Below are 24,220 nucleotides of genomic sequence, written 5' to 3'. Positions count from 1 at the left end.
GTAAAGGAAATGCTGAATTTTCATTTAATATGCAAATAAGGATGTATATAAGAACCATTTTAACCCTGTTCCCATCTTCTTTCCACAATGTGTCAGAGGTGTCTGTTCCTGCATTGGGACACTAGTCTTCATCTATGTGGTACTGAGAAGAACCCTTAATGTTTTTTGCCTTTTACAAGGGTTTGCAAGTATGCACATCTCTTCCCCTCCCCCTTGACACACACACACACACACACACACACACACATGCATCCATGCATATACTTATTTCCATCCAAATCTGTGTCTCTTTCAGTTGATATAGCGCCAATTTTTTCATGTTTTCAGCAGCTATGATATATCTCAAAGTGGATCTAGTGAGTGTCTCGTGTCATTCAGGCCTTGGTAAAAATGCTTCAAAGTTTACATTACAAAGTATTAAAGGCAAATATTCTTCAAACTGTGACTTTTCTCTCTCCGCATGGAAGGAGGAGGGGATCTACTGTCTGATAGAGTATTGACTTGATTCAATTCATCTCTCACAAGAATTCTTATCCTATACCTTGCCCATGCCCAGTTGGACACATTTATGTCACAGCACCAAATACCCACAGCTTTTATTTATTATCCTTCACCTTCTACCCACAGCTGTCTCATGACTCTCACTACAGACACAATTCAGACAAAGGATGCTACCCTATCTGGTCAACACAGGCAAATATTTGCTAAATATATTCTACCTTAGATACAGGAGAAAGGCATATTGAGAAGGCCAAATTAAGTAGCGTGGGCAAATATTAAAAACAAGAGAAAATTTCTAAGATTACTGGCACAAACATACCATCTGGAGAGGCAGGAGAGGCAAGAATGTCCTACTGACTGGGTTAATCCAGATAACAAGATGAGCTCAGGAAAAAAGACAGACAAACATGCAAATCACCAAAGGGGTGGAGAAAGAGTGGAGTGGCTATTTCCACAGAAACAACAGGAGCCTTTAGAAAAGCCACAGAACATAGGCCCAAGGGAGGGATATCCTCACCCCGAGGAAGCTCTTGCAGGCATAGCCCCTACTGCACCTTTTTAGTGTGTGTTGGAAGCACATAAATTGTCATTAGAACCGTTAGCTCTCTGTGGGAGAGGAACTTTTGCTGACTAAGTAAGAATGGCAAAAATGGGTATTCCCTTTTCCTCCCTGCTGAAAGCATCCGAACAAACCAGTACCCAAGACATGAATAGGGTTCTTATCATTTCTGTAGCCATGTTTTATTTAGATGTATATAGACATAGGTACATTTTAACACTTTTTATTCATTAACTGGTATGCATGCTGGTTTTATTAAATGTGCAAAATTCAAATGAGTTAATAGGCCAAACGTCTATGTATCTGCCTAGTTAAATCCCTACCTCTCAACACCGATCCCTTGTTTAGCAACCCGTCAACACCAGCACGTTGAAATTATGCATAAGTATGTACACACCTTGAATTGCTTCTTTCAGAACATGACAGAATATATCTGTAAAATTCTCACCGTACACTTATACTCATAACTTTAAAATTTTAAATTTTACTTTATGTGTGTACATTCCCAGAATTGAGATGGCTGGACAATGAAATCTACATATGAGAAGTGACATGCAACTCTATATAGTGGCACAATTCTCAATAGTAAAGACAAGGAAAAATCCCAGGTGCCTATCCAAAGAGGAATGGATAAAGAAACTGTGGTACATCTACATTATTATACTACTTAGTCATTTAAAGAATAAATTCCTACCATTCACAACAAATTGGTTTCAACTGGAAACCATTACATTCAGTGAAAAAAGTCAGTCTCAAAAAGACAAATATTATATGTTTTCTCTGATATAAGGCAAGCAATTCCAAACAGTAGAAAGGAAGGCAATCCTTCCACAGTCTTCTGTAAAGCCAGTATCACCTTAATACCAAAGCCAGATAGAGACAAGGCAGAAAAAGAGAACTACAGACTGATACACCTGATGAACATAGATGCAAGGATCCTCAACAAAATAGGATCCAACAGGATTCCACAGCACATCAGGTAGATCATTCACCTGGACCAGGTGGGATTTATCCCTGGCATACAGGGATGGTTTAGCTTTTGCAACTCAACAAATGTGATACACCACATCAACAATTTGAAAAATAAAAGCCAAATATTTGATTTGGAAGTAGAGCACACTGTGTTATGCACACTGTGCTATATATGCACACGGTTATATCTTCAAATCTTTATGTGATAGTCTCTACTACAAAGTTACTACTCATCCCCTCACATGAAAAGTCATAAAATAAAATCAACAACAGAAAGAAAAATAGAAAATTTACAACAGCATAAAGTTAAATAACATGCAACTGAATAACCAATATGTTCCTGAAGAAATGAAAAAGAAAAGAAAAAAACTTTCCTGAAGCAAACTTTGTTATTGTATGACTATGAGTCAGGGAGGAAATTAATAATAAAATAAAAACTTTTTTGAATGAACGAAAATAAAAATATAAATATCAAACCCCTCAAATGAAGCAAAAACATAATTAAAGGGGCTATTGATCTTGTAGTTTGCATGAAGGTTGCCTGATAGCAGAGAGAACATAATATTTGTCCTTTTGGGATTGACTTGTCTCACTAAGCATAATGGTTTCTAGTAGGGACCACTTGGTTGCAAATGGTAGAATTTCAATCTTTTACTGGCTGAGTAGTACTCCATTGAGTGGATATATCACAGTTTCTTTATTCCCTCCTCTTTGGATGGGCATCGGGGTTGTTTCCATGTTTTTGCTATTGAACATTGTATTGCCCATCAGTTTTTATATATGGGTGTGGTCAGCCTCCTCCTGTTAAAATGTTTGGAGAAAGCTTACTCTGTTGAAGTCACTATATGTGTCCTCATGCACAACCAGTAAGTATTTCATATTTCTCAGAACACCAGTTTTTCCAAACGTGTTTTTATAAAACTCAGATTTACAAAACATGAAAAGTTGTTAGGGAAGTAGCATTCACAACCAACAAGGTTTTCTAAGACAATTTTCCTTTAGACCATGCACTGTGATCCTCTAAATGGTAAAAGGGACTGGGGGTTGTGGGTCCTTGAACATGCAACTCTGTGACCACAGCCCGCAAAAGACAGATGTGTTCCTGTTGATGGCTTCCAAAAAATCAACACACATGAATCGTTATAAATGTTCTTAGTTTGCTTTCTGTTAGATGAAACATATGTCCCTAATGCTAATGTCCCGAGTTGAAGCTATCAGACTGTACTCCAAGCTTCACTGCATCAACTTTTTTGCCAACGGCTTGAAGGACAGATGAATCCAACAGCTTGCTTTGTACTGCCCGGCCGAATTAGGAATACAACATTCGTAAGCAAAGATTGTAAGTGACTAGTAGCAAGAGGAAGAAGACCACAGTTTGCAGGGCTTTGCAGGGAGCTTCGTGCTGGTTGAGACGCTATCATGTAATGTGTTCCAGTCTGGTTTGTACAGAAAGGAGTTTAGCCAAATATATGAGGGATGAAATAAAGGACATGGGGTTTGACTACAGTGGGTATTTGAAAGGTACAAGACCCGTCAGGTTCTTCATCTTGGTCATATTTCTATCCTACTCATCAACCCCATGAAGTCCTTCATGCCAAGTGCTTTAGGATGATACCATAAAACAACGCTGAGTACAACAACCAACTGCTGGTTGTTACTGACCACTGTATGCCTTGGCCTCCTGGCACTAGAGAAATTGCTATGCTGGTGATGGAAGCATTGAAAGTTCTCCAACTTAGGTGCTAGCGTTGTGGCACAGGTGGCCAAACCACAGCCTGTGATGACAGCAGCCTGAATGCGAGCCAGACTGAGCCAGCTGCTACATTTCCCATACAGCTTCCTGCTGACGCACGTGGGAGACTAACAGCTATTCCCAAGAGCCTGGACCCCTGCCACCCATGTGGGAGACCCGGATAAGCTTCCTGGCTCCTGGCTTCAGACTGCTCTATTCTTGGCCATTTGGCTAGGGAACTAAAGGACAGAAAATCCTCTTGTCTTTCTTTCTCTCTCTTTAATTCTGCCCAATATTTCCTGTTTCTAATGTCATCTACTTAAAAAATTTTTTTTCTTGCTCTTTTTAAAAAACTTTTCTATAATGCATACGTTGGGTTCACCTTCACCTGTGTCTTGTATCATAGCTTCTTTTTGTTACATGGTTATATCTATCTGTGAATTTCACACCTATGGACTCAATACCCTCAGGAAAAAAGGTGTTAAAAAATACTGAACATATGTAGATCTTTTTTCCTCTATTATCCCCACACAAAACAGCATAAAATCTGTTTACACAGCTTTTGCATAGCATCATGTATGATGAATAGTATTGGTGTCAATTTGAATATAGGAAGAAATACGTGTAGGTCCTATACTCACATTCACCTCAGGCAGTAGTTATGTTAGGATTAAACATGATAATAAGACAGGACATTTATTCCTGCTATCCCTATATGACTAAGTAAACATCATTCTGTTTCTTACCTCCATCTGAAACTTTAACATTCCTTTTTCATTATTTTCATCTTATAGAAATAAATATTAGACATACTCATATTTGCACATTATGATATCAAATTCATTTGTAGATATGAATTTTCTCGCATTGAGATTTTTGAAACTTTAGGTAATTATTAAAATTTGCAATTGACTGTAAGGCTTTTTTTCTAAAGATTTATTCATTTACTTGAAAGTAGATTTATAGAAAGAGAGGGGTGGGGGAGAGACAGAGAGAAAATGATCCTCCATCTGCCGATTCATTGTATCAATAGTTGCCCAAGCCAGGGTTGGGCAAGGTGAAGTCAGTAGCCAGGATCTTCTTCCGGGTTTTCCATGTGGGTCCGCAGATGCCCAAGTCCTTGGCCACCTTCCACTGGTTCCTAGGTGGATTATCAGGAGCTGGATGAGAAGCGATTAGCCAAGGTACAAACCAGTGCTCACGTAGGTTACCTGTGTCCCAGGTGGTGGATTGTAACACTACGGCACAACACTGACTTCCACCATGCCTTGTTATTTCCTTCAGTTGAATGGAAAAGCAATTTAATTATCAAACTCAGATAAATAATAATTATTATTATCATTGTAATTATAATATCATTATTCTATCAAATAAGATATTATTGAATGTTAGTAACAGTATACTTTGCATTAATAGCCTTTCTTTGATATACACTCCCAATTTTTCTGCCTTAAAAGTCTATTTTTGCAAAATACTCTATTTCAACCTACTTTATAATTACAAATCCTATTTACTGTATCAATTTGTGTGCCATTTAAAGTTTTGTGCATTGATGGCTTTTTTTGCAGCATTGAAAATTTTGTTTTTTAAAGCACCCATTACAGTAAAGTGCCATAGATTTTATTTGTTCAAATATCTCCTTTTGGATTGCTTGATTTCTGTCTAAAGCATATTTCATTTGATGTATGAATGGCTCCACAAATTTTGTTTTGTTTGCACCTTTCTTCAGAATTCAACTTCACAACACAAAGATAAATGCACCAGGGGAAGGAAATGTGTTATAATCATAATAAAGAAAATCATGAGGGATAATGGATATGTTAATTAGCCAGATTAGTCATTCTGCATGGGAGCTACACCACACTCAGTGTTACCTTTCAATGAGAAAAAATAAATTTACATAAAAGTGATACCAACTAAATGGCATTCACTGGTATAACAACCACTATTAACATGAGACATTATTCTAATTGTCCTGAGAAAGGTAAATACATAGCCACCTTATTAAATAAAAAAGCATATTTAACACTTTTTAACATAAATTGCATTGCTTAACATAAGAGGAAGACTCTACAGTTGATTTAAAAAATACTTATCTGAAAAACAGCCATTTGCCTGTTGGAATAATACTTGGAAGGCCACCATTCACAAATATGTTAATTATCACCATAATTAGTAGTTTGAATGTTGAAACAATTCATCAGTGTACTGACAGAAACAATTAGATTTATACATGATTCAAAGGAAGAAATGCACTAATCATATTTTCCTAATACACATTTACCCGGACTAGTGGGACATTGGAAGAGAAATATTTGACATACAAGGCTTTCTCATTTTTCCTCCAGAATATGGTTCTCTAAATGGCAGAAAGAAATGAGCATCCTTTATCTTTGAAGCTACATTTCAGGGACCATAATATAGACAGAGAAGCCTGTCTCAGCTTCTTGGTTCGGACAATCAGGATGTACGAATGGCATGAAGGGAAAGTCATTGTGAAAATGTGGGCAGCCATAGTGACCACATTTTTTGCCTGCAACCAAGAAATAAGAATTTGTATGACAAGGGACAGAAAGAAAATTGCATAAAACAGGAGGAAGGCAAACACAGTCTGCAAACCTTGTAGGTGGGCCGCGGTGCTGGCATCTCTGGGCCCCATGGCCCTCAGCTGCATCTTCCTGAGATGCCTCCACAGGGAGAAGATGAGTAGGAGGAAAGTGGTCAGCGACATGGTGAAGGGTATGATGATGAATATCATGTAGCTGAATAAAAAACGCCGGGACAAGTATAAAGATTCCTGTGAACTGGAATTGCCAGTTCTGTTTCTTTTATACTCCTCAATCCAGGAATCAATATAAGCATTACTAAATGCAATGTTTAAAAACAAAATGACCAAAGACACCAGCAGTGTCCCTGAGATCGCCTTTTCCACTCTGCACTTCAGGTAGAGAAAAGTAGAGTTGGAAAAATTGGCTATCTTGAGAAAATAGAAGATGCTGAGGCTTGTAGCAAACCACATGCTAAAATGATTGGCTGATATCCAGGTCATGCTAGACATTTTACATACGCCTTTGGTCCAAAGCACAGGTGGAAAATACACAGAGAGCAACTTAATCAAGAATATTGTCCAGAGCTGGCAAATTCTGGAGATTGCCAAGGCAGTGAGGAGTTGATCGACAGAAGTGATTTTTCTTCTCCTGACCCACTCAGTGATATTTACTAGGACTATGAATCCATTGCTCATGTTTCCAAATATGAACTCCACACCTAAAATAGCTGTAATTATGCTTAGTGCAGCACTACCCATTGTCTATAATTGTTCCAAATTTGAATATCACAGACAAAATATCTTATTGTATTTATCTAAATTGCTGCTTTCATTCAATCCTTAAAAATTCATTGATAGGCTCCTATTAAGATTTTGGCACACACGATTCACAAACCAACACGGTTTTCTAGTGCATTTTTCATATCTCTCTTCATGAAACCTTTTGTATTTTCCAGAGACCTCAGCTGAGCTTCATCCAGATCCTGTGAATATTACACAAATTAGTGAAAATCTTTTTGTAATTCGTTGATGATGCAGGAATTGCTGAATTCTCATTTGTGGACAAGCAAATAAAGATACTCATACATACATCAACTGAGGCGTTGATGGATGAACATATTTTATTCTGACAACATGAATTCTGATTAAGAAAGGCTTCAGAGTTGTCACACGTGTAGCAGGCAACAAGAATCTAATCAGACATATGGAACCTCTTGAGCACTGATGCCCTTTGGAAACACTTTGAAATCTGGTAGGTGTGAGGACTATTCGGTCCCTGCTGCAAGGGCGTTCCTACAGAGCCATCAGAGTTATCTGACAATGTCATGAGTCTGTGAGGATTATGCCTAAGATATGTGGTACTAAGAAGAACATTCATTTAGCTTTTCATTTCCTGCAAGGGAATGCACGCACGTGTACAGACACACATCCTCTATTCTGCCAGAACCCAGATTTTTTAATTCTTCCACATTTATTATGCACTGAGCAATGTTCTGTGATGTGAAATTTTCTAAGACGTTTGCAAAAAGCCTTCTTAGTTAATAATTCAGAATGTTTAGTAGAAATACTGTGTGTATTCCAAGCTAATCTGTGCTTTTGGAAAAAGGTGGAAACATGTCTAATGCCTCGCACAGCATTCACTGAGCTTGAATGCATTTATCTACAATGCAAAAATCCTACTCGTTCTGGGTCTTTCCTCTCTCTTGTTGGTCAGGGTTCATTCCTGACTTAGCACCAAATATCTTTAGATTTTATCCATATTGCATCACCTTCCACATTATAGGCACCATTCAAAAAATGGACAAAATGCTACACTGCTTGGTCAAAATGAGGCAGTAGAACGGGTTTCAATGGTAGTTATGAATGGAGACAGTGCATCAGTAAATTCAGTAATAGTAATGAAACAAAGTACAAAAACCAGTATGCTAACATTCCATACTGTGTCCCTCTGTGTCCTGGAGCAATCCCAAGCAAAGACACTGAAAGCAATCAGTCTTGAAAATATTCCCAAATCTACTACACTTCAGAAACACACATACTGAAGGGTCAAATCTACCAAGTGGGCATATTAAAGGAAGAAGGAAAACATGCTAAGATTTCAGGCACAGACATACCAGCAATGAAGGGCAGAAAGGTCCTCTTGGTGTGGCTCATTCAGGTAACAGAGATGAGCTCAGGAAAGCAGGCAAAGAGAAATGCAAACACCGTGGGGGTGATGAACCTGTGGGCTGGGCGATGCCGCTAACGTCACGTGCACCTTTAGAACAACCGCAGAGCATGTGTCTGCAGGGCCCCAGGGCAGCTCAGAACCACACCTCCTCACTTCCCACGGCTGACTCTTCACATTGTCACTTGAACGGTGTCAGCGAAAAAGGTGTTATTTAGACAAAATGAGATTGTCAACAGGGGTAGTTTCCAGTCGTTCAACGGAAGGAACATTCTATTAAGTAACTGCTTGAAACCTAAGCACTCTTCTTCATCTCTTTCAATGGCAAACTTGCAATTGTGTGAATGTGGAAGTAGACAGAGTTTAACTGATTTTGCTTATTAAATGGTTGAAGCAAAATGAAGGTAATAAAAGCAGATCTCTCAAGTTCTTCTCCGTATCTGCCTATTCTAATCATTATGACTTAAGAATAATCAACAGTCTGTCAATTTACGAACACCTGAATTTCTATTCATTAAAATAAAAGTGGATACAGAGGTAATATCACTTCTAATTAAATCCTAGAACACGCCTACTCCGTGGTTTCTGCTCTGAATGCAACTGCCACATTGAAGAAAACAGCGTATCTAATGTAGGTCATTTGGATTTGATGTAAACAATTGAAAAGATAAAATAGGAATAATCAACCTTATTAACTTCTGTTCAATTGTTTGCCTTGAAAGTAATGTGCTAATCGATGAAGTCAGTGTATCTAATCAGAAAATGAAGAATCAACCATCTTGTTCTGAGTTTTTTCGATGTGTGTTGAGGGGGATGAGAAGTGGAAAGACAATCAGGGCAATGGTGTGAGTGAGAACAACAGCCAGCAGAGGGCGATGTTCTCCGTAGCAGGTGCAGCACAGGCCACAGCCAATCGAATGGTAAGTGAAACAACCTGTCTGGAGTGTGTTCACCAGGCAGAGTTCCCAGAGATTTTGGAGTGGCGTAAATGCCAGGGAGCATACAGAGCTCTAATGGTGAATCCTGACGTCAGCCTGTCTACCTGAAAGTCAAAACTTCCCACCCCGTTCTTAGGACTAAGCCACCTCAGAGAACCAAGGAGTCAGAGTTCCCTCCAACAGGGAACCTGCACGAGTGAAACGCAGTCAGCACCAGCAACCAAACCAAGCAGAGAGACGGATATCATGACCTTCACAATGGCAGACAAAGTAGTCTTTACAGGGCTGACCCCAACCACTGTGCCCTGGAGAAGTTCTGAGCAAGTACAATGGTCTCAGCCAGTTCTGAAAATGTTCTCGAACGTACTGTATTCAAAGAAACACATATTGAAAGGCCAAATCAGCAGTCTGGACACATTTTAAGGAAAATATTGAGAACAAAACTCTAAGATGACAGGAACAAACACACCATCGAGCTGAAGCTGATCCCACATCGTTAATTCAGTTGAGGAAGAGGAGCTTCAGAAAGCAGGTAAAGAAACACACCACCGTGGGGCATGAATGGTGTGGGCTGAGAGCTGCTCCTGAAACCTTGTCAGCTTTTAGAAAAGTCACAGAAGACAAGGCACGTGACCAAGATTCCATCCTGTTTACGTTGTTTCATTTATCGAAACGATTCCACATATATGGCTCTTGTTGTTTATTTATTTATAAATTGGTACGACATAGAGAAAAAGAGACAGGGAACATTCCAGAAAGAACTTTCAACCAGTGGTTCACACCACAAAATAATACGGCACCTGTTGTGCGCCAGGCCAAGAATTCCATCCAGGTCTGTCACATTGGCAGCAGAGTTCTAAACATTTGAACCTTCATCTGCTGTTCTTCCGAGCACATTAGCGGGGCCAGGACCAGAAGCAGGGCAGCTACAGCTGCAAGCGGTGCTCCAGTACAGATTACTGGTGCTAAAACGGTGACTGAAACTGCAATGACCCCTCACGAGAGTTATTAAAATACTTTTCATCCTTTTCATAAAAGTATGAAATGGACAGGTAACAAAAATTCTTATGAATCATTCATTATCTGTCATAAGTCACTATAAATATCATTTGCATAAGAAATTGTCTAGTTTATCACCATGTTAATAATGGTGGACATGATAAAATATACCAAGTCTGCAAACTTCTCAGAGAAATCTACATTTATAAAACTACCGTCAGGCATGGCTTAGCAAACGGTCACACTTAAGATGGAACATAGTTGATAGTTGATGCAATAAAATCACCAAATAAGTGCCGTTTGATCAATGAAATGGAATCTTAATAATCATTAAGTCTAACTTTAAAAGCAATGAACGATTCATGCAACAGTCATATTATACTTTATTATAAAGGACTCTTATTAAGTGGTCTGTATTCACATCTTTTTGTGTGCCATACACTTATATACATGCTAACAGGTAGTCTGCTAAGGTAAAATACTCTTGGTTATGGATTATTATTATTATTATTATTATTATTCAAACTTACAAATTTATACAGAATAGCAGAACATTGGAACAGAGAAGTTTTATGACATACAGAGATTCCTAATTAACCGATTTTCATCTAGACGATGGAAGATGTTTCCCTAAATGGTAGAAGGCAGTCAGGGTTCTGCTTGTTTGCACCTGTGGCCCAGCCACCCCAGCACAGAGAGAGAGGTCTGCCTCAGCTTCTTGTTTCCCAGAATCAAGATATATGAATGGCAGGAAGGAAAAGTCATTGCCAAAACATGGCAAACCAGCACGGCCACATTCCTTTCCTGCTTGTCAGACATCAAAACTTGCAAGAGAAGAGATAGAAATAAAAAGGCATACAGCAGGAGGAGGGCAACCATAGTCATCAAAACTTGCAGATGGGCCTTGGCGCTGGCATCTCTGAATCCCATGGCAGTGAGCTGCATATTTCTGAGATGCCTCCACAGGGAGAAGATGAGCAAGACAAAAGTTGTTACAGACACAATGGATGGTATGATTGTGAATATCGTGTAATGGATTGTAAAAGACCTGGAAGAGTAAAACAACTCTTTTGACCTAGAACTGTAAGTCACATTTTTGTTAGAATCATCAAACCAGTCCTCAATATCTGTTTTCATAAATGCAATATTTAAAACAAGAATGACAGAGGACATCAGCAGTATTCCTGAGACCACCTTTCCCACTCTCCACTTTAGGTAGAGAAAAGTAGAGTTGGAAAAATTGGCTATCTTGAAAAAATAAAAGACGCTGAGACTTGTAGCAAGTCACATGTTAAGATGATTGGTCACTATCCAGATACTGTTAGTAATTTTTAATATTTGTTCATCCCAAAACAAATTTGGAAACTTCACAGAAATCAACCTATTTACATGTATTAATGAGACCTGAGTTATTCTAGAGAATGCTAAAGCAGTGAGTATCTGATCAACTAAAGAGATCTTCTTTCTTTTGACCCAGTCAATAACATTCACCAGTGCCATGAATCCATTGCCTAGAATTCCAATGATAAACGCTATGCTTACAATAATTACAGCGAGGTTAAGAGAGTCATCCATTGTCTGTAAGAGGATATCCCAAATTTGAATTTCACATGCTTCAATTCGTTTGTCTAATAGGTTACATATATCTGTATGTGTGATGCTCAAAGATTCAGTAGTATTCTCTCATTAAAATTCTTGTGTACACAATAGGAAGTCAGCAAGCAGTAAGATTTTCTGTCGGATTTTCTGTATCTCTCTTCATTGAAATCTTTGCGTTTTCCTGAAAACTCAGAATGCACTTCATCTAGATCCTGGGAGCTTTAAACACAGTAGAGGAAAAAAATTATGATTGGTCATGAGGGCATATTGAATTCTAATTTGCTGGTGTATCCATATAGATATAATTACTTACATTTTTGAGCCATTAACATAGCAATACATTTTATTCTGACCAGTTGAATTCTGGATAAGAAAGATTGTAAAATGTTAATACAGACAGCAGGAAACAAGATTCTAATTTGACATGTGGACTCTCCTAATCATGGAGATTTTTAAAACAATTTAAAGTCAGAAAAGCAAAGGGAGAATTATACATCTGCCCCAAAGTCCTTGACAAGGGATGTCAGAGTTGCATGATAAAAGCATGGAGTAGGGAACACTATTTCTGAACTGATTAGTACTGAGGTAAACATTTACCCTTCTGGTTTTTATTAGAGTATAAACACATGCTCACAGACTCTCATTTACTTGAATCCCAGTTCCCTTGCATTGCTATCACAGGAGCCTGTGTTTCCCTCATTTTTTTTCAGTATTTGTTGTACATCTAGCAATGCTTAACGCTGAGACTTTTGGTAAATACACTTCTTAACTTACATTACAGGGTGTTAAAAACACTGTGTAAACTTTGAAATTTATTTTTTCTTTGCAAAGTACAGCTTGATTGAATTTACCCACACAGCAAAAACCCTCACTCTGGGACTTGCTCTTACACAGAAGGGTGCATTCCTAACTCTGTATCAAATACTTTCAGATTTTATCCACATTAATTAGGTTTCCACTCATAGCTGTCCCATAACCTGCATTACAGGCACTATTCAGATACGAGATATACTGCCTGGTAAGTGGGGAATAGGAGTACCATTCATTGATAGTTAAGAATGAATGCAATGTGGGCCAGGCGGCGTGGCCTAGCGGCTAAAGTCCTTGCCTTGAAAGCCCCGGGATCCCATATGGGCGCTGGTTCTAATCCCGGCAGCTCCACTTCCCATCCAGCTCCCTGCTTGTGGCCTGGGAAAGCAGTCGAGGACGGCCCAACGCATTGGGACACTGCACCCGCGTGGGAGACCCGGAAGAGGTTCCTGGTTCTGCGGCTCACTTGGGGAGTGAATCATCGGACGGAAGATCTTCCTCTCTGTCTCTCATCCTCTGTGTATATCTGGCTGTAATAACAGCTCACTTTGCAAAACATTACGTCATTCAGAATACCAAATGAAGCTACAGCAATTAGAACTTATGTGCATCAGGTGACAAATTCCTTCAACAACACGAGTACTATAAAGCTAAACATATGGTAGAAATAAATGTAACAAACATACATCGTTGGTTTGAGATCTTACAGTGAATGGTTTTGTCATGATGATTTGACGTGAAATTCTGGCAGCATCTGATTGCTGGATGTGCAGTAAAAGGTTTCATTTTCTTTGAAGTTTGTAACCAGTATGAAGAAAGCACCAAAGGATACTAGCAGATTAATTCAACACTACGCTTATGAAAAGCATAGTTATTTAAAAGACAAATGAAAAGTCCATCATTGTGATGGCCTGGAATCTGCCATAGCTGAGGCTGGACTGAAAGTCGACTTCTCATTTGTGATCATGCAGATGAAGACATATCCCTTTTCATTATTTGCATTTTTCTCTTTGCCTAGTGCCTGCATTGTTTGCACTCATGAGGTTTAGGTATCAGCTATGAAAATTGAAAAGGGAAAACATAAAATACACAGAAAATGATTGGTCCTATGGAGGAGGTTCTTGATTCACTGCTACTTAGGATTCAATCTCACAAAAATTACAAGATCAATGTGCAAATATTTAAATTGCTAAGTAGGTTTTCCAAGCTTTTTCCATGAAAATGTGTTCTCATTTCCCAAGGAATCCCATGGATGACTAGTATTTTTCAAAATTGGGCATTGCCTGATAATTTCCATGAACAATCTCATAAAAACAAGTGTATATACCACCATGGCCACCCTTAGCATCCATGTGTTTTTTGACTGGCAGTCAAGGAAAATTTTATGGTACTATAAGGTATGAATCATTGACATTACACCATGACATTCACACAGCTTAGATTGGTTTAAATTTCTTTCATCCACACTCAGACCTTCTTCTCCAGTATTTATAAAATGTATCTCCAAAGCTATGTCTGTTACTAAGGCTTCTCTCCCAAGTTTACCTAACATTAAGTTGTGCATTATTTAAATACTAAGGATTTCATAATTATTTCCAAAAAATGTGATTTTCTTGGGAATCTCTTTTTTTTGACAAAATTATTCATTTGGAAGGTACAGTGACAAACAGAAGGGAAATGATGGAGATGAGAACAAATAAAGGATACAGACAAAGATAATATTCCATCTGTTGGTTCAATCTTTAAACGGCCACAAAGGCAACCTTAGGCCAGGCTAATGTAGGAACCAGGAGTTTTGTTTGGGTCTCCTACATGGGGGCCAGAGCCTAATCAGTTGGGCCATTTTCTGCTGCTTTTCAAGGTACAGTAGGGAGTTGGATCAGAATTGGAGCAGCCATACTCAAAGCAGCTCCCCTATGGGATGTCCACACCATAGACAGTGGTTAACACTCTGTACCATAACACTGGCCAGAGAAGTCTTCCATCTCACCTATGGCCTGAGTTCATTTGGGAATCTGAGTACAATAAAATTATTTGAAAGAAACGTAAACATCCAAATTATGTAATATAACAGGACAATGGAGAATGAACAATTGAGAGTAGTCTTTTACAAGATAAAGAAGTGATTTTCTAAACAATGCATTATGTAAGGGGCAAAATATGTCCCCAAAGAATCTGAACTGACTATTCCGGAGTTGAGAACAATACCGTATTGCAAATATCGTAACTCTACTTTAGTGAGCGGCTGCCATCAGCAACAGCTGCAATCACACTGTCTAGAGTGCTAGAGACGTCTTGTTACAAGTGATCTGCTTTCCAACAGTTGTTTCCAGGGGACAATGCTGGATTACACTGCTCAGGGCCAGAAGCTATGGACCACCATGGATGCCATGAATGCTGGAGCCTGGCCCTTGAGACTCCTCACACGTATCATAGCGGTAGTAGAAATATCCAAATTATCTCATTTTCTTTTTTTTTTTTTTGAGAGAGAAAAGGGGAGAGAAGAGAGAGATCAGCCTCGAAATTTTAATTACTTATGTAGAAATATGCTTACATACTTTCTTCATTCTTCTGTATACTACTCTTGTTCTTAGTACAATTAGTTTTATAGATATCTGGGTTTGTTTCAACTCCCTTATTTTAGCTCCCAATGACATGATTTCATGTTTGGAATTATATTACTCCATCTCTCTGGATTTTGCATCTTTGGACTCAATCATTACAGATGGAAAGTAGTAAACATGTATCACGAGTGCACATGTGTAGACATTTTCTTTCAATTTTATCATCCCACAACAAGGCAGTTTAACAGCTAGTTACATAGCGGTTGCCTGGTATGGAGTACCATGAGCAGCACAGATGTCATTTGAGTATAAGGAAAGATGTGAGTAGCTTTTACACTCCACATTTACCAAAGGCAGTTTTGCTGTTTTAGAATTCAGCAAAATTTTACAGGAGAATATTGAGTATGACAGCCTATGAATAGCAAACTAAGTAAGCCTTGCTCTCCTCCCTATCTCCCATCTAGGCTTCTCTGATTGCTCATTCATGATTTCTGCTTTCTGGACACACACACACACACACACATATATGATTCACATATGTTTAAAACAGTGTAATAAACTTATTCATAGTTTCGTATTTTTTAAAAAGATCAATTTATTGGAAAGTTAGTGTTTCCAAGGGAGGGAGACAGAGAGAGACAAATAATAAATTTTCCATTCGATAGTTGATACTCTCAATATCCTGGGCTCAGCAAAGCCAAAGCCAGGCTCTAGGAGTCTCCAGGATGGTACAGGGGTCCAGGCTGCTCTCCCAGGGCATTAGCAATGAGCTAGAAATGGAGCAGCTGGGACACCGATGCTCACATGGGCTGCTTCCAGCGCAAGTGATGGCTTTCTTTGCTGTGCCTGATCTCTCACTTCACAGAACATGTTTCTTGATAAAAAATGTCTCCAAAAATCACGTTGAAAATATGTTCGACAAATACTTATTCAGTGTATAATAAACAATTGGATACTGTTAGGAGAACTGGAAAATCTATTCCAAATAGTAAACTTGCAGGTAGAAAAGATTTCTTTTTATTTATTTATTTCATTATTTTATGATACACTTCTGTAGGCTCTGTAATTTCCTTTCACCCCTTCCCACATCCCTTCCCCTGTGCAAGGAATGTCTTAGTGACAAAAAGACATGAGTAAAGAAATTTGCTTTCCTGAAATTATACAGGCTTCTATTGCATTGAACATATGGAATACAAAGCTCATGACCATGATTCTATCACATTACTCCATGTAGTGAATTTAATAAAACAAAGATTCACATGTACACTTATTATCATCATTTAAAGCTTTATTATTTTTTTTTTCAAAAAGTGGCATGACATAGGGAGAGGTGAGGGAGACAGGAAGGGGATGAAAGAGAGAGGTGACTTTTCCACCCATTGGTTTACTCTGCAATGGCCACATAGCTCTGACTGCACCAGGCCAAATCTAGGAGCCAGGAGCTCTGCTTGTGTGTTCCTTGTGGAAGGCAGAGGTCTCAGTGTTTGGACCATCATCTTACACTTCTCCAGGAGCATTAGCGGGGAGCTGGATAGAAATAGGAAAGCAACAAGAACTTAATGCACTGTTCTGATATGAGATGCTGGCACCGCAAATGGAAGCTAACTTTCACATGTATTATTAACATAAGTAAGGATTATTTACATCTAAATACAAATACTTATATACACACATACTGTCTTCTGAATTACATGTTGATTGAACATAACTCCTATGAATGCACATTCCTATCACAACCTGATTGGTTTTTAACCAACAGTGAAACAGGAGAACATGACAAGATAAAACGTAACAAGATTATGGACTATCAGAATGATATACAACTATAAAACTGGCATCAGTCATTTTATGGTCTATGATATTGAATCTGAAATGGAGTTTAATGCTTGGTATAATTGAAACTGCGAAGAAACTTCACTTTATTGATGAAACGGAATTTTGATACCTTAATTCCAGTTTAAAATAAAAAGAAAATCTATATTGTTACATATAAGATCATTTAGTGTAAATTAAATATTCATAATAATAATAATGAGATGATTCAAGGTTTCTTGAATTTAAAACTAATATATACATAGAAAATATGATATAACAAATCCTCATATATTGAGGATTTTCTAAAAAGTTATATAAATGGGATCTAATGTTTAATGCAGTGATTTTACTGTATGTTTTTGAACAATATATTTTATCTTGTATATCTTATTTTAAACACTAGCACTTTTTTAGATTTATAATTCAAATGTAATTCTGAAGTTCTAATTTTAGTTACTCTCATGTGTACATGTATAATATAGAAGTTTAAATTTCTGATTTTTAAATTTCAAAAAGGTCAATGAATGACGCAATGTTTATACTCAGTTATTATAAAAGGATCTTACATGGAAATGACATGTCCTCACATTCAGTACACTAACACACATACTTGCATGTATGATGGCATCATATAATAGATTTTGTCAGTGATTATTCCAAACACACTTTAAAAGATCAGGACATTGAAATAGAGAAATTTTTGACACACAAAAGTTCTTAATAGATGAATTTCACCCAGTCGTAAAGGATGACTCCTTAAATGCTAGAAGGTAATCAGGGTTCTGCCTGTTTGCACCTGTGCTTCCACCGCCCCAGCTCAGAAAGAGAGGTCTGTTTCAGCTTCTTGTTTCCCAGAATCAGGACACATGAATGGCCTGAACGAAAGTCATTGCCAAAATATTGCAAAGCAGAATGTTGACATATTTTTCATGTGGCTCAAAATTTAAAACTTGTGTGACAAGAGACAGAAAGAAAACATAAAACAGGAGGAAGGCAACCACAGTCTGCAAGCTTTGCAGGTGGGTCTTGGAACCTCTCTGGATCCCGAGGCACTGAACTGCATCTCCCTGAGATGTCTGCACAGGGAAGAATATGAACAGGAGGAAAGTCGTTAGGGATGTATTAAAGGATATGATAGTGAATATCAAGTAGTGGAATAAAAAAGGCCCAGAGAAGGGGACCAGCATGGTAGCCTAGTGGCTGAAGTCCTACTCTTGCATGCACTGGGATCTCATATGGGTGCTGGTTCTAATCCTGGAGGCCCAGCTTCCCATCCAGCTCCCTGCTGTGACCTAGGAAAGCAGTCGGAGACGGCCCCAGGGCCCTGGGACCCTGCACCTGTGTAGGAAACCCAGAGGAAGTTCCTGGCTCCTGGAATAGGCAGATATGCCCTTAATCAGCAGGAAGTTTCTACAGATGTGATGACCCTGTATCTATCAGGAATCCTTCCGATTAAGGGATGGAAATCTCTAAGGGACAAATGACTTGGGACACGTAGATAGTTTAAGGTCACAACTTAGAAGCTGTATTTCCCCTGCTAGGTATGCAAATTCCACCTATCAATTTCTCAATCAAGTCAAACACCCTAGGACCCTTCCTTTCACCTGAATCCTGGGGTGTAGTTCATGTAAACACTCTCTTTTCTGGGATCACATAAATCCTAGCAATGAGGAGGGGTATTCTCTCTCTTTCCTTTGGATCTGGGATGGAAGGTTTTTACCATCTGAGGAACTTCTAATCAAACAGTAATTAAGTTGGCATAATAGGCCAATCAAACCAGTTTTTTAGATTTAGATCCCATCTCCCAGTCTAGCTCAAAACTTACCCAACATGCTGCAGTGACTCAGCAAGACTTATAGAAGCTTCCTGCTCAAGATCTAGGAAGAACAACAGAAGATGGTCCAAGGATATGGCCCTTGCCATCTATGTGAGAGTCCCTGATGAAGTTCCTGGCTCCTGACTTCAGCGTGGCACATACCTAGCCATTGTGCCCATCTGTAAAGTGAATCTGTAGATGGAAAATATGTATATCCTCTCTCTCTCTCCCTCTCTCTCTCTCTCCCCCTCCCCACTTCTCTTTGTCAAACTCTCTTAGATTCAAATAAACAAATAATCTGTTTTAAAACATTGTTTTAAATGCTGAGCTCTGCAGTTTCTCAGAGTGATACCACTATTACAAAGCAAAACCAAACCTGCCATCAGAGTTAATGGAATTTATTTGATAATTCATTGTATTTCAAATGTGAATTACATTTTCGTAATGATGCATATTCTTCAATACTCTATTATGTGAAAGCGAAATTATGAATAAGTAGTTTGAATGCTCAATCATGATCCTGAGGGATATATAGCAACTTTAGAAATTAGATAACGTACTTTAAATGAAGACTTATGTTATCAGTTTCAAATAGTAAAATAGTATTATTCTTTATTTTTATTTGAATGTTAGAATTTTATCCAAGATTTAGATTGTTTTATGGTTATAAAACTACAAGTTTCTGTTTTAATCCACTGTATGTTACATGAATAAGCGCATATTTTATATATATTAAAATTATCTCATGTTACAACCTCAAAAACATGAGTGACACACATGAAAGTGATATATTATTTATATAAAGTGTGCTAACATTTTTTTATTTATTATTTTTAATTCATTAATTACATTGTATTATGTGACACAGTTTCATAGGTACTTGGATTCTCCCCACCCCTCCCCAAACCCTCCCACCATGGTGGATTCCTCCACCTTGTTGTGTGCTAACATTTAAAAGTCATATATCCACAATTTATTTGGTGTAAGTGCATTTAAATATATTTGCGTTTATTCTACTAGCTTGTATGTTAACGTACTGTTTTTTCACAACCTATGTTCATACACCACACAAATTTTTACATACCATAATAATAAGAGTACAGGGATATAACATTTGAAACAGACACAAATGCATATGAACTGATTTTCCTCTGGACAATGCAAGATGATTCCCTTAACTGCGGATATATCTTAAGAAACACTTTTTGAACCAGGACTTCAGCCACCACAGCACAGAGATTGAGGCCAGTTTCAGCTTTCTGTTCCCCAGAATCAGGATGCATGAGTGGCCTGAAGGATAAGACATTGCAAAGACATAGAAAACCATAATGATCAGATGTTTTTCCTGCAACTCTGGACTCCAGGTTAGTACGAGGATAGAGAGGAAGAAAATGATCCATAGTACATTGGAAGCAATCACAGTCTGCAAGCCTTTTAAGTGGGCTTTGGTGCTGGCATCTCTGGATTCCCTGGCATTGAGTTGCATCTTCCTGAGATGTTTCCAGAGGGAGAAGATGAGCAGGAGGAAAGCTGTCAGGGACACGGTGAAAGGTATGACCATAAACAAAGACTCAACCGACATAAGAATTGTGAATAAATGTGCAGATTCCATAGAAATGTGATCCAATGTCATGTTCCTTTTATGTAATTTAATGCGAATGCCAATTTCTATGTTTGCCTGCACAATGTTACAAAGCAACAGTAACAAAGACAGCAGCAGTGTTACTGAGACCACTTTTTCAACTCTCCATTTCAGGTAGAGAAAAACCGAGTTAGAAAAACTGGCTATCTTGAGAAAATAAAAGAGGCTAAGACTTGTGGCAAACCAGATGCTAAAATGACACGTCACAATCCAGACATTATTCATAATGGTTACTATTTCCTTTTTGAAAGTTTTCATTGGGTAAAAGATTGAAAGTAAATAACTTATGAATAAGAACCAGAGTAAACAAATATTTGAAATTGCCAAAGCAGTGAGGAGGTGATCACATAAATAGAGCTTTCTTCTCCTGGTCCAGGCAATGCAGTTCACCACTGCTATGAATTTGTTGCCTAAATTTCCCATTATGAACTCCACAACCGCAATCAATAAAAATACAGTCAGTAAATCAATAGCCATTTTTCATAAGAGAATTTCCCTATTTCAAAGAAGCCTGCTGATTATTTCTTTAGGCATTCATTAAAATATTACAAATACATTCTTGTTTAAAATCCAATAGTTCTCCTATTAAAAATATGCAATATCAGGCTTGCCAAAGGATTCTTCATTCTCTCTTTCTGATTATTTTCTGATTTTCTAGACCTCTCATTCAGATCCTGTGAAGAAAGGTTATTGTCGTTAGCAAATAAGGAAATGCTGAATTCTCATTACATAATCTATGAATAAGGAGATACTTTATTTCTTGTTCTTTTATCATTTGTAAAAGCAACTTGTGTACTAGTAAAGAAACATCATAAAATAAATACACATCCTGTGTACAAGATTAAAGAGTTATATGAACATTCACAACCACCAGGGTATCCCAAACTTTAAAAAGTTGACCTATATGGGGATCTTGGCATAGGATCTTGAAGGTGTTTGTACAAAATGTCATAGCTGTCTAGCAATCTCATCCAACAATTTGTTTATTGGGAATACTATTCATCATTTGCTTTTCACAAAGATATGGTAACACAGACACACTTGTGCAACACGCAGAGGCACAAACATACACTCATTATATTCTTCTAACTCCCTGTCTCTGAATTCCACCAGTTTAGGTTTGCCATTCTTTGCCATGCATCTAGCATATGCTCAGTTCTTTGACATTTGTTAAAAACATGGTTTTAAAAATATTGTCACGTTCTTATTTTATCCTATTGAAGATTCTCTATAATTGGTAATTTTTGTGTGCACATTAAATTAGACAATGACTATGAATTCACCCATGGTGCAAGAATCCTCCTCAGGCTATTCTTCCTTACTCAGTAGGGCACACTCCTCAATGAAAACTAGTATTTGTCAATCTTTCCTTATTCCCACCAACCCATATTCCACAAGCCTTGTGAGAGGTAACATTCAGATAAAGGACACATTGCCTGATGAAGGTGAGGAAACAAACAGCACAACACAATTATTCCTCAAAGTCAACTAAAGGGACACTGGGGACCAAAGAAATAAAGCTAACACAAGCTACCTTTGGGTCTGTGCTAGAAGTTGGGATCCTTTGCCACAGAATTGCATCTTTCTGAGATGTTTACACAGGAAATATATTAAAAGCATAGGTCATAACAGTAATTTTGTTCCAGCATGACATTTGCTACTGTGAGAAATGGTATACTTGAAAGGGTTACAGCATTTGTCAGGTTGGTCTTCAAAAATCATGTTTCATTCATGTTCACTCCATCTCTAGCTCCATCCACAGTCGTTGCTATAAAACAATAAACAAAATCCAAAACATGCACAAACAGCACCACTAGAATTAACCTCTGATTTTTTTTTCTTCTTAAATGGCAGAAAAATAAAGGTGGGAGATTTACTATTCTTAGCCAATACGATACACTGTGAACATTAGTAAGTCAAAGCTGTTATACTAGATTCCTCTTGGGCAACAGCAATAATTCTTATCCCACATTATAAAAACATAGACTAATGGTCATTCACTCTCACAATATTAGTAGCATCCAAACTCAAAGCAGTTCTGGACAACGCCGGAGCGATCAGATGTGGGCATCTTTTGTCTTTTGAGTGAAGCGATGCAGTTACCAAACAGTGAAGGCACAGGTGAAATTCCCCAAACCAGCTGTCATTAAGATGCTCTTTACTAAGCTTGCTGTCTCTGATCTAGTAGGGTAGGGGCAGGCAAGCCCAGGACCATTGGATTCCTCAGCGTCCTGATTTGAAGCTCTTTCAACACGTGATTTCTGGAGCTTCAGAGTTAGTGGCCAAGGTGAAGAAGAAAGTACCAAAGCATCTAATGGATGAGGTCATTGCCGTATTGATGGCACACTCCGGGACTGTGAAAACAATTCAAAAGATCTCCTGTTCCTACACTTCATATTTTAGTCATGTGCTAGAAATGTCTGTAGCTGATGTTGGCGTGAAAGCCGAGTTCTTATTTGTGAGCACGCAAATGAAGACAGCTTGCCTTTCATTATTTGCAGTTTCTGCCTCATGTAACCTCTACATAATTTGGGTGGATGAAAGTCAGATGTCAGCTAGGAACATAACACATGGAGCTCAAAGAGAACAAAGTTAACTTTCTGCAGATTACTTTAATTTTGTTACCACTCAGGATTTATTTTTAAAAAGGCACAAACTTAATACAGGAAATCTTAAATAATGACTGCTTGAGATTCCTAAGTATTTCTACTAAAAGATTCTCAGCTTTCAGGGAGACTAGTACTTGCTGATGTAACTTGATGGTGAACAAAGCCATACAAACTCAAGTCCATGGTCCCAGTACCACCACAATAGCGTATTCACTGGGAGACTGGAAACTTCCAGGGGAACTGTACGGTATGAATTATTATTATTCTTTACTCCAGAAATACATAAGTGAGTCTCAGAAACTTTTGTAAAATTTTTTTATTTCATGATACAGCTCCATAGACTCAGGGACTTCCCCTTCCAATGTCCCCTTTTTTCCTCCCCTATTTCCCCCTATGTTATTACAATATTATATTCCTTTAGCAACAATTCTCAAGGTTATGATTTTGTTATTTAAGTGCCTCATGATATTGTTGTTTTAGACAATGGTAGAAAGTCCAACACCCTATCATTAAACTGTTAAACATGCATTTAACAGTGTTATTGGGAGTCTTTCATTTATTCAGAAATAGAGATGCATACTACAACATATCTTTACATCTTGTTGTGTTAGTCTCCATTATACTGTTTCTCTGGATGAATATAATGCATGTACATGTTATCTGAATATTTATCTTGTGTTTGGCATGAAAGTTAGCTTATATCAGAGAGACCACATGATATTTGTTGTTGTGGGATTGGCTTATTTCACTGAGCATAATGTTCTCTTGTTGGTTTCGTTTTGTTGTAAATTATGGAGTTTCATTCTTTCTAATGACTGAGTAGTATTTCATGGGGTAGATGTACCACAACTTATTTATCCATTCCTGTCTGACAGGCATCTGGGTTATTTCCATGTATTCGCTATTGTGGATTTTGCTGATGTATATATAGGATTATAGGTCATTTTCT

At 38.0% G+C, this 24,220-nt stretch overlaps 2 protein-coding genes and 1 pseudogene across 2 annotated transcripts; all 3 read right to left on the bottom strand.

The window, feature by feature from the left end:
• Positions 1-6,123: 6,123 nt before the first annotated feature.
• On the bottom strand, positions 6,124-7,071 carry LOC101533468 (taste receptor type 2 member 125-like). Its single transcript, XM_058655687.1, has one exon. It carries the CDS (start codon positions 7,069-7,071, stop codon positions 6,124-6,126), a length of 948 nt encoding a protein of 315 aa, XP_058511670.1.
• Positions 7,072-11,064: 3,993 nt separating this feature from the next.
• On the bottom strand, positions 11,065-19,036 carry LOC101533228 (taste receptor type 2 member 125-like; annotated as a pseudogene).
• A 1,158-nt stretch (positions 19,037-20,194) lies between these two features.
• LOC131478094 (taste receptor type 2 member 140-like) lies at positions 20,195-20,920 on the bottom strand. Its single transcript, XM_058655686.1, has one exon. The coding sequence runs from the start codon at positions 20,918-20,920 to the stop codon at positions 20,195-20,197; it is 726 nt and encodes a 241-aa protein (XP_058511669.1).
• Positions 20,921-24,220: the final 3,300 nt, after the last annotated feature.

Source organism: Ochotona princeps, chromosome 27 (genome assembly GCF_030435755.1).
Source record: "Ochotona princeps isolate mOchPri1 chromosome 27, mOchPri1.hap1, whole genome shotgun sequence".
Lineage (NCBI taxonomy): Eukaryota > Metazoa > Chordata > Mammalia > Lagomorpha > Ochotonidae > Ochotona > Ochotona princeps.
This window is presented reverse-complemented; position numbering and strand designations above follow the sequence as displayed.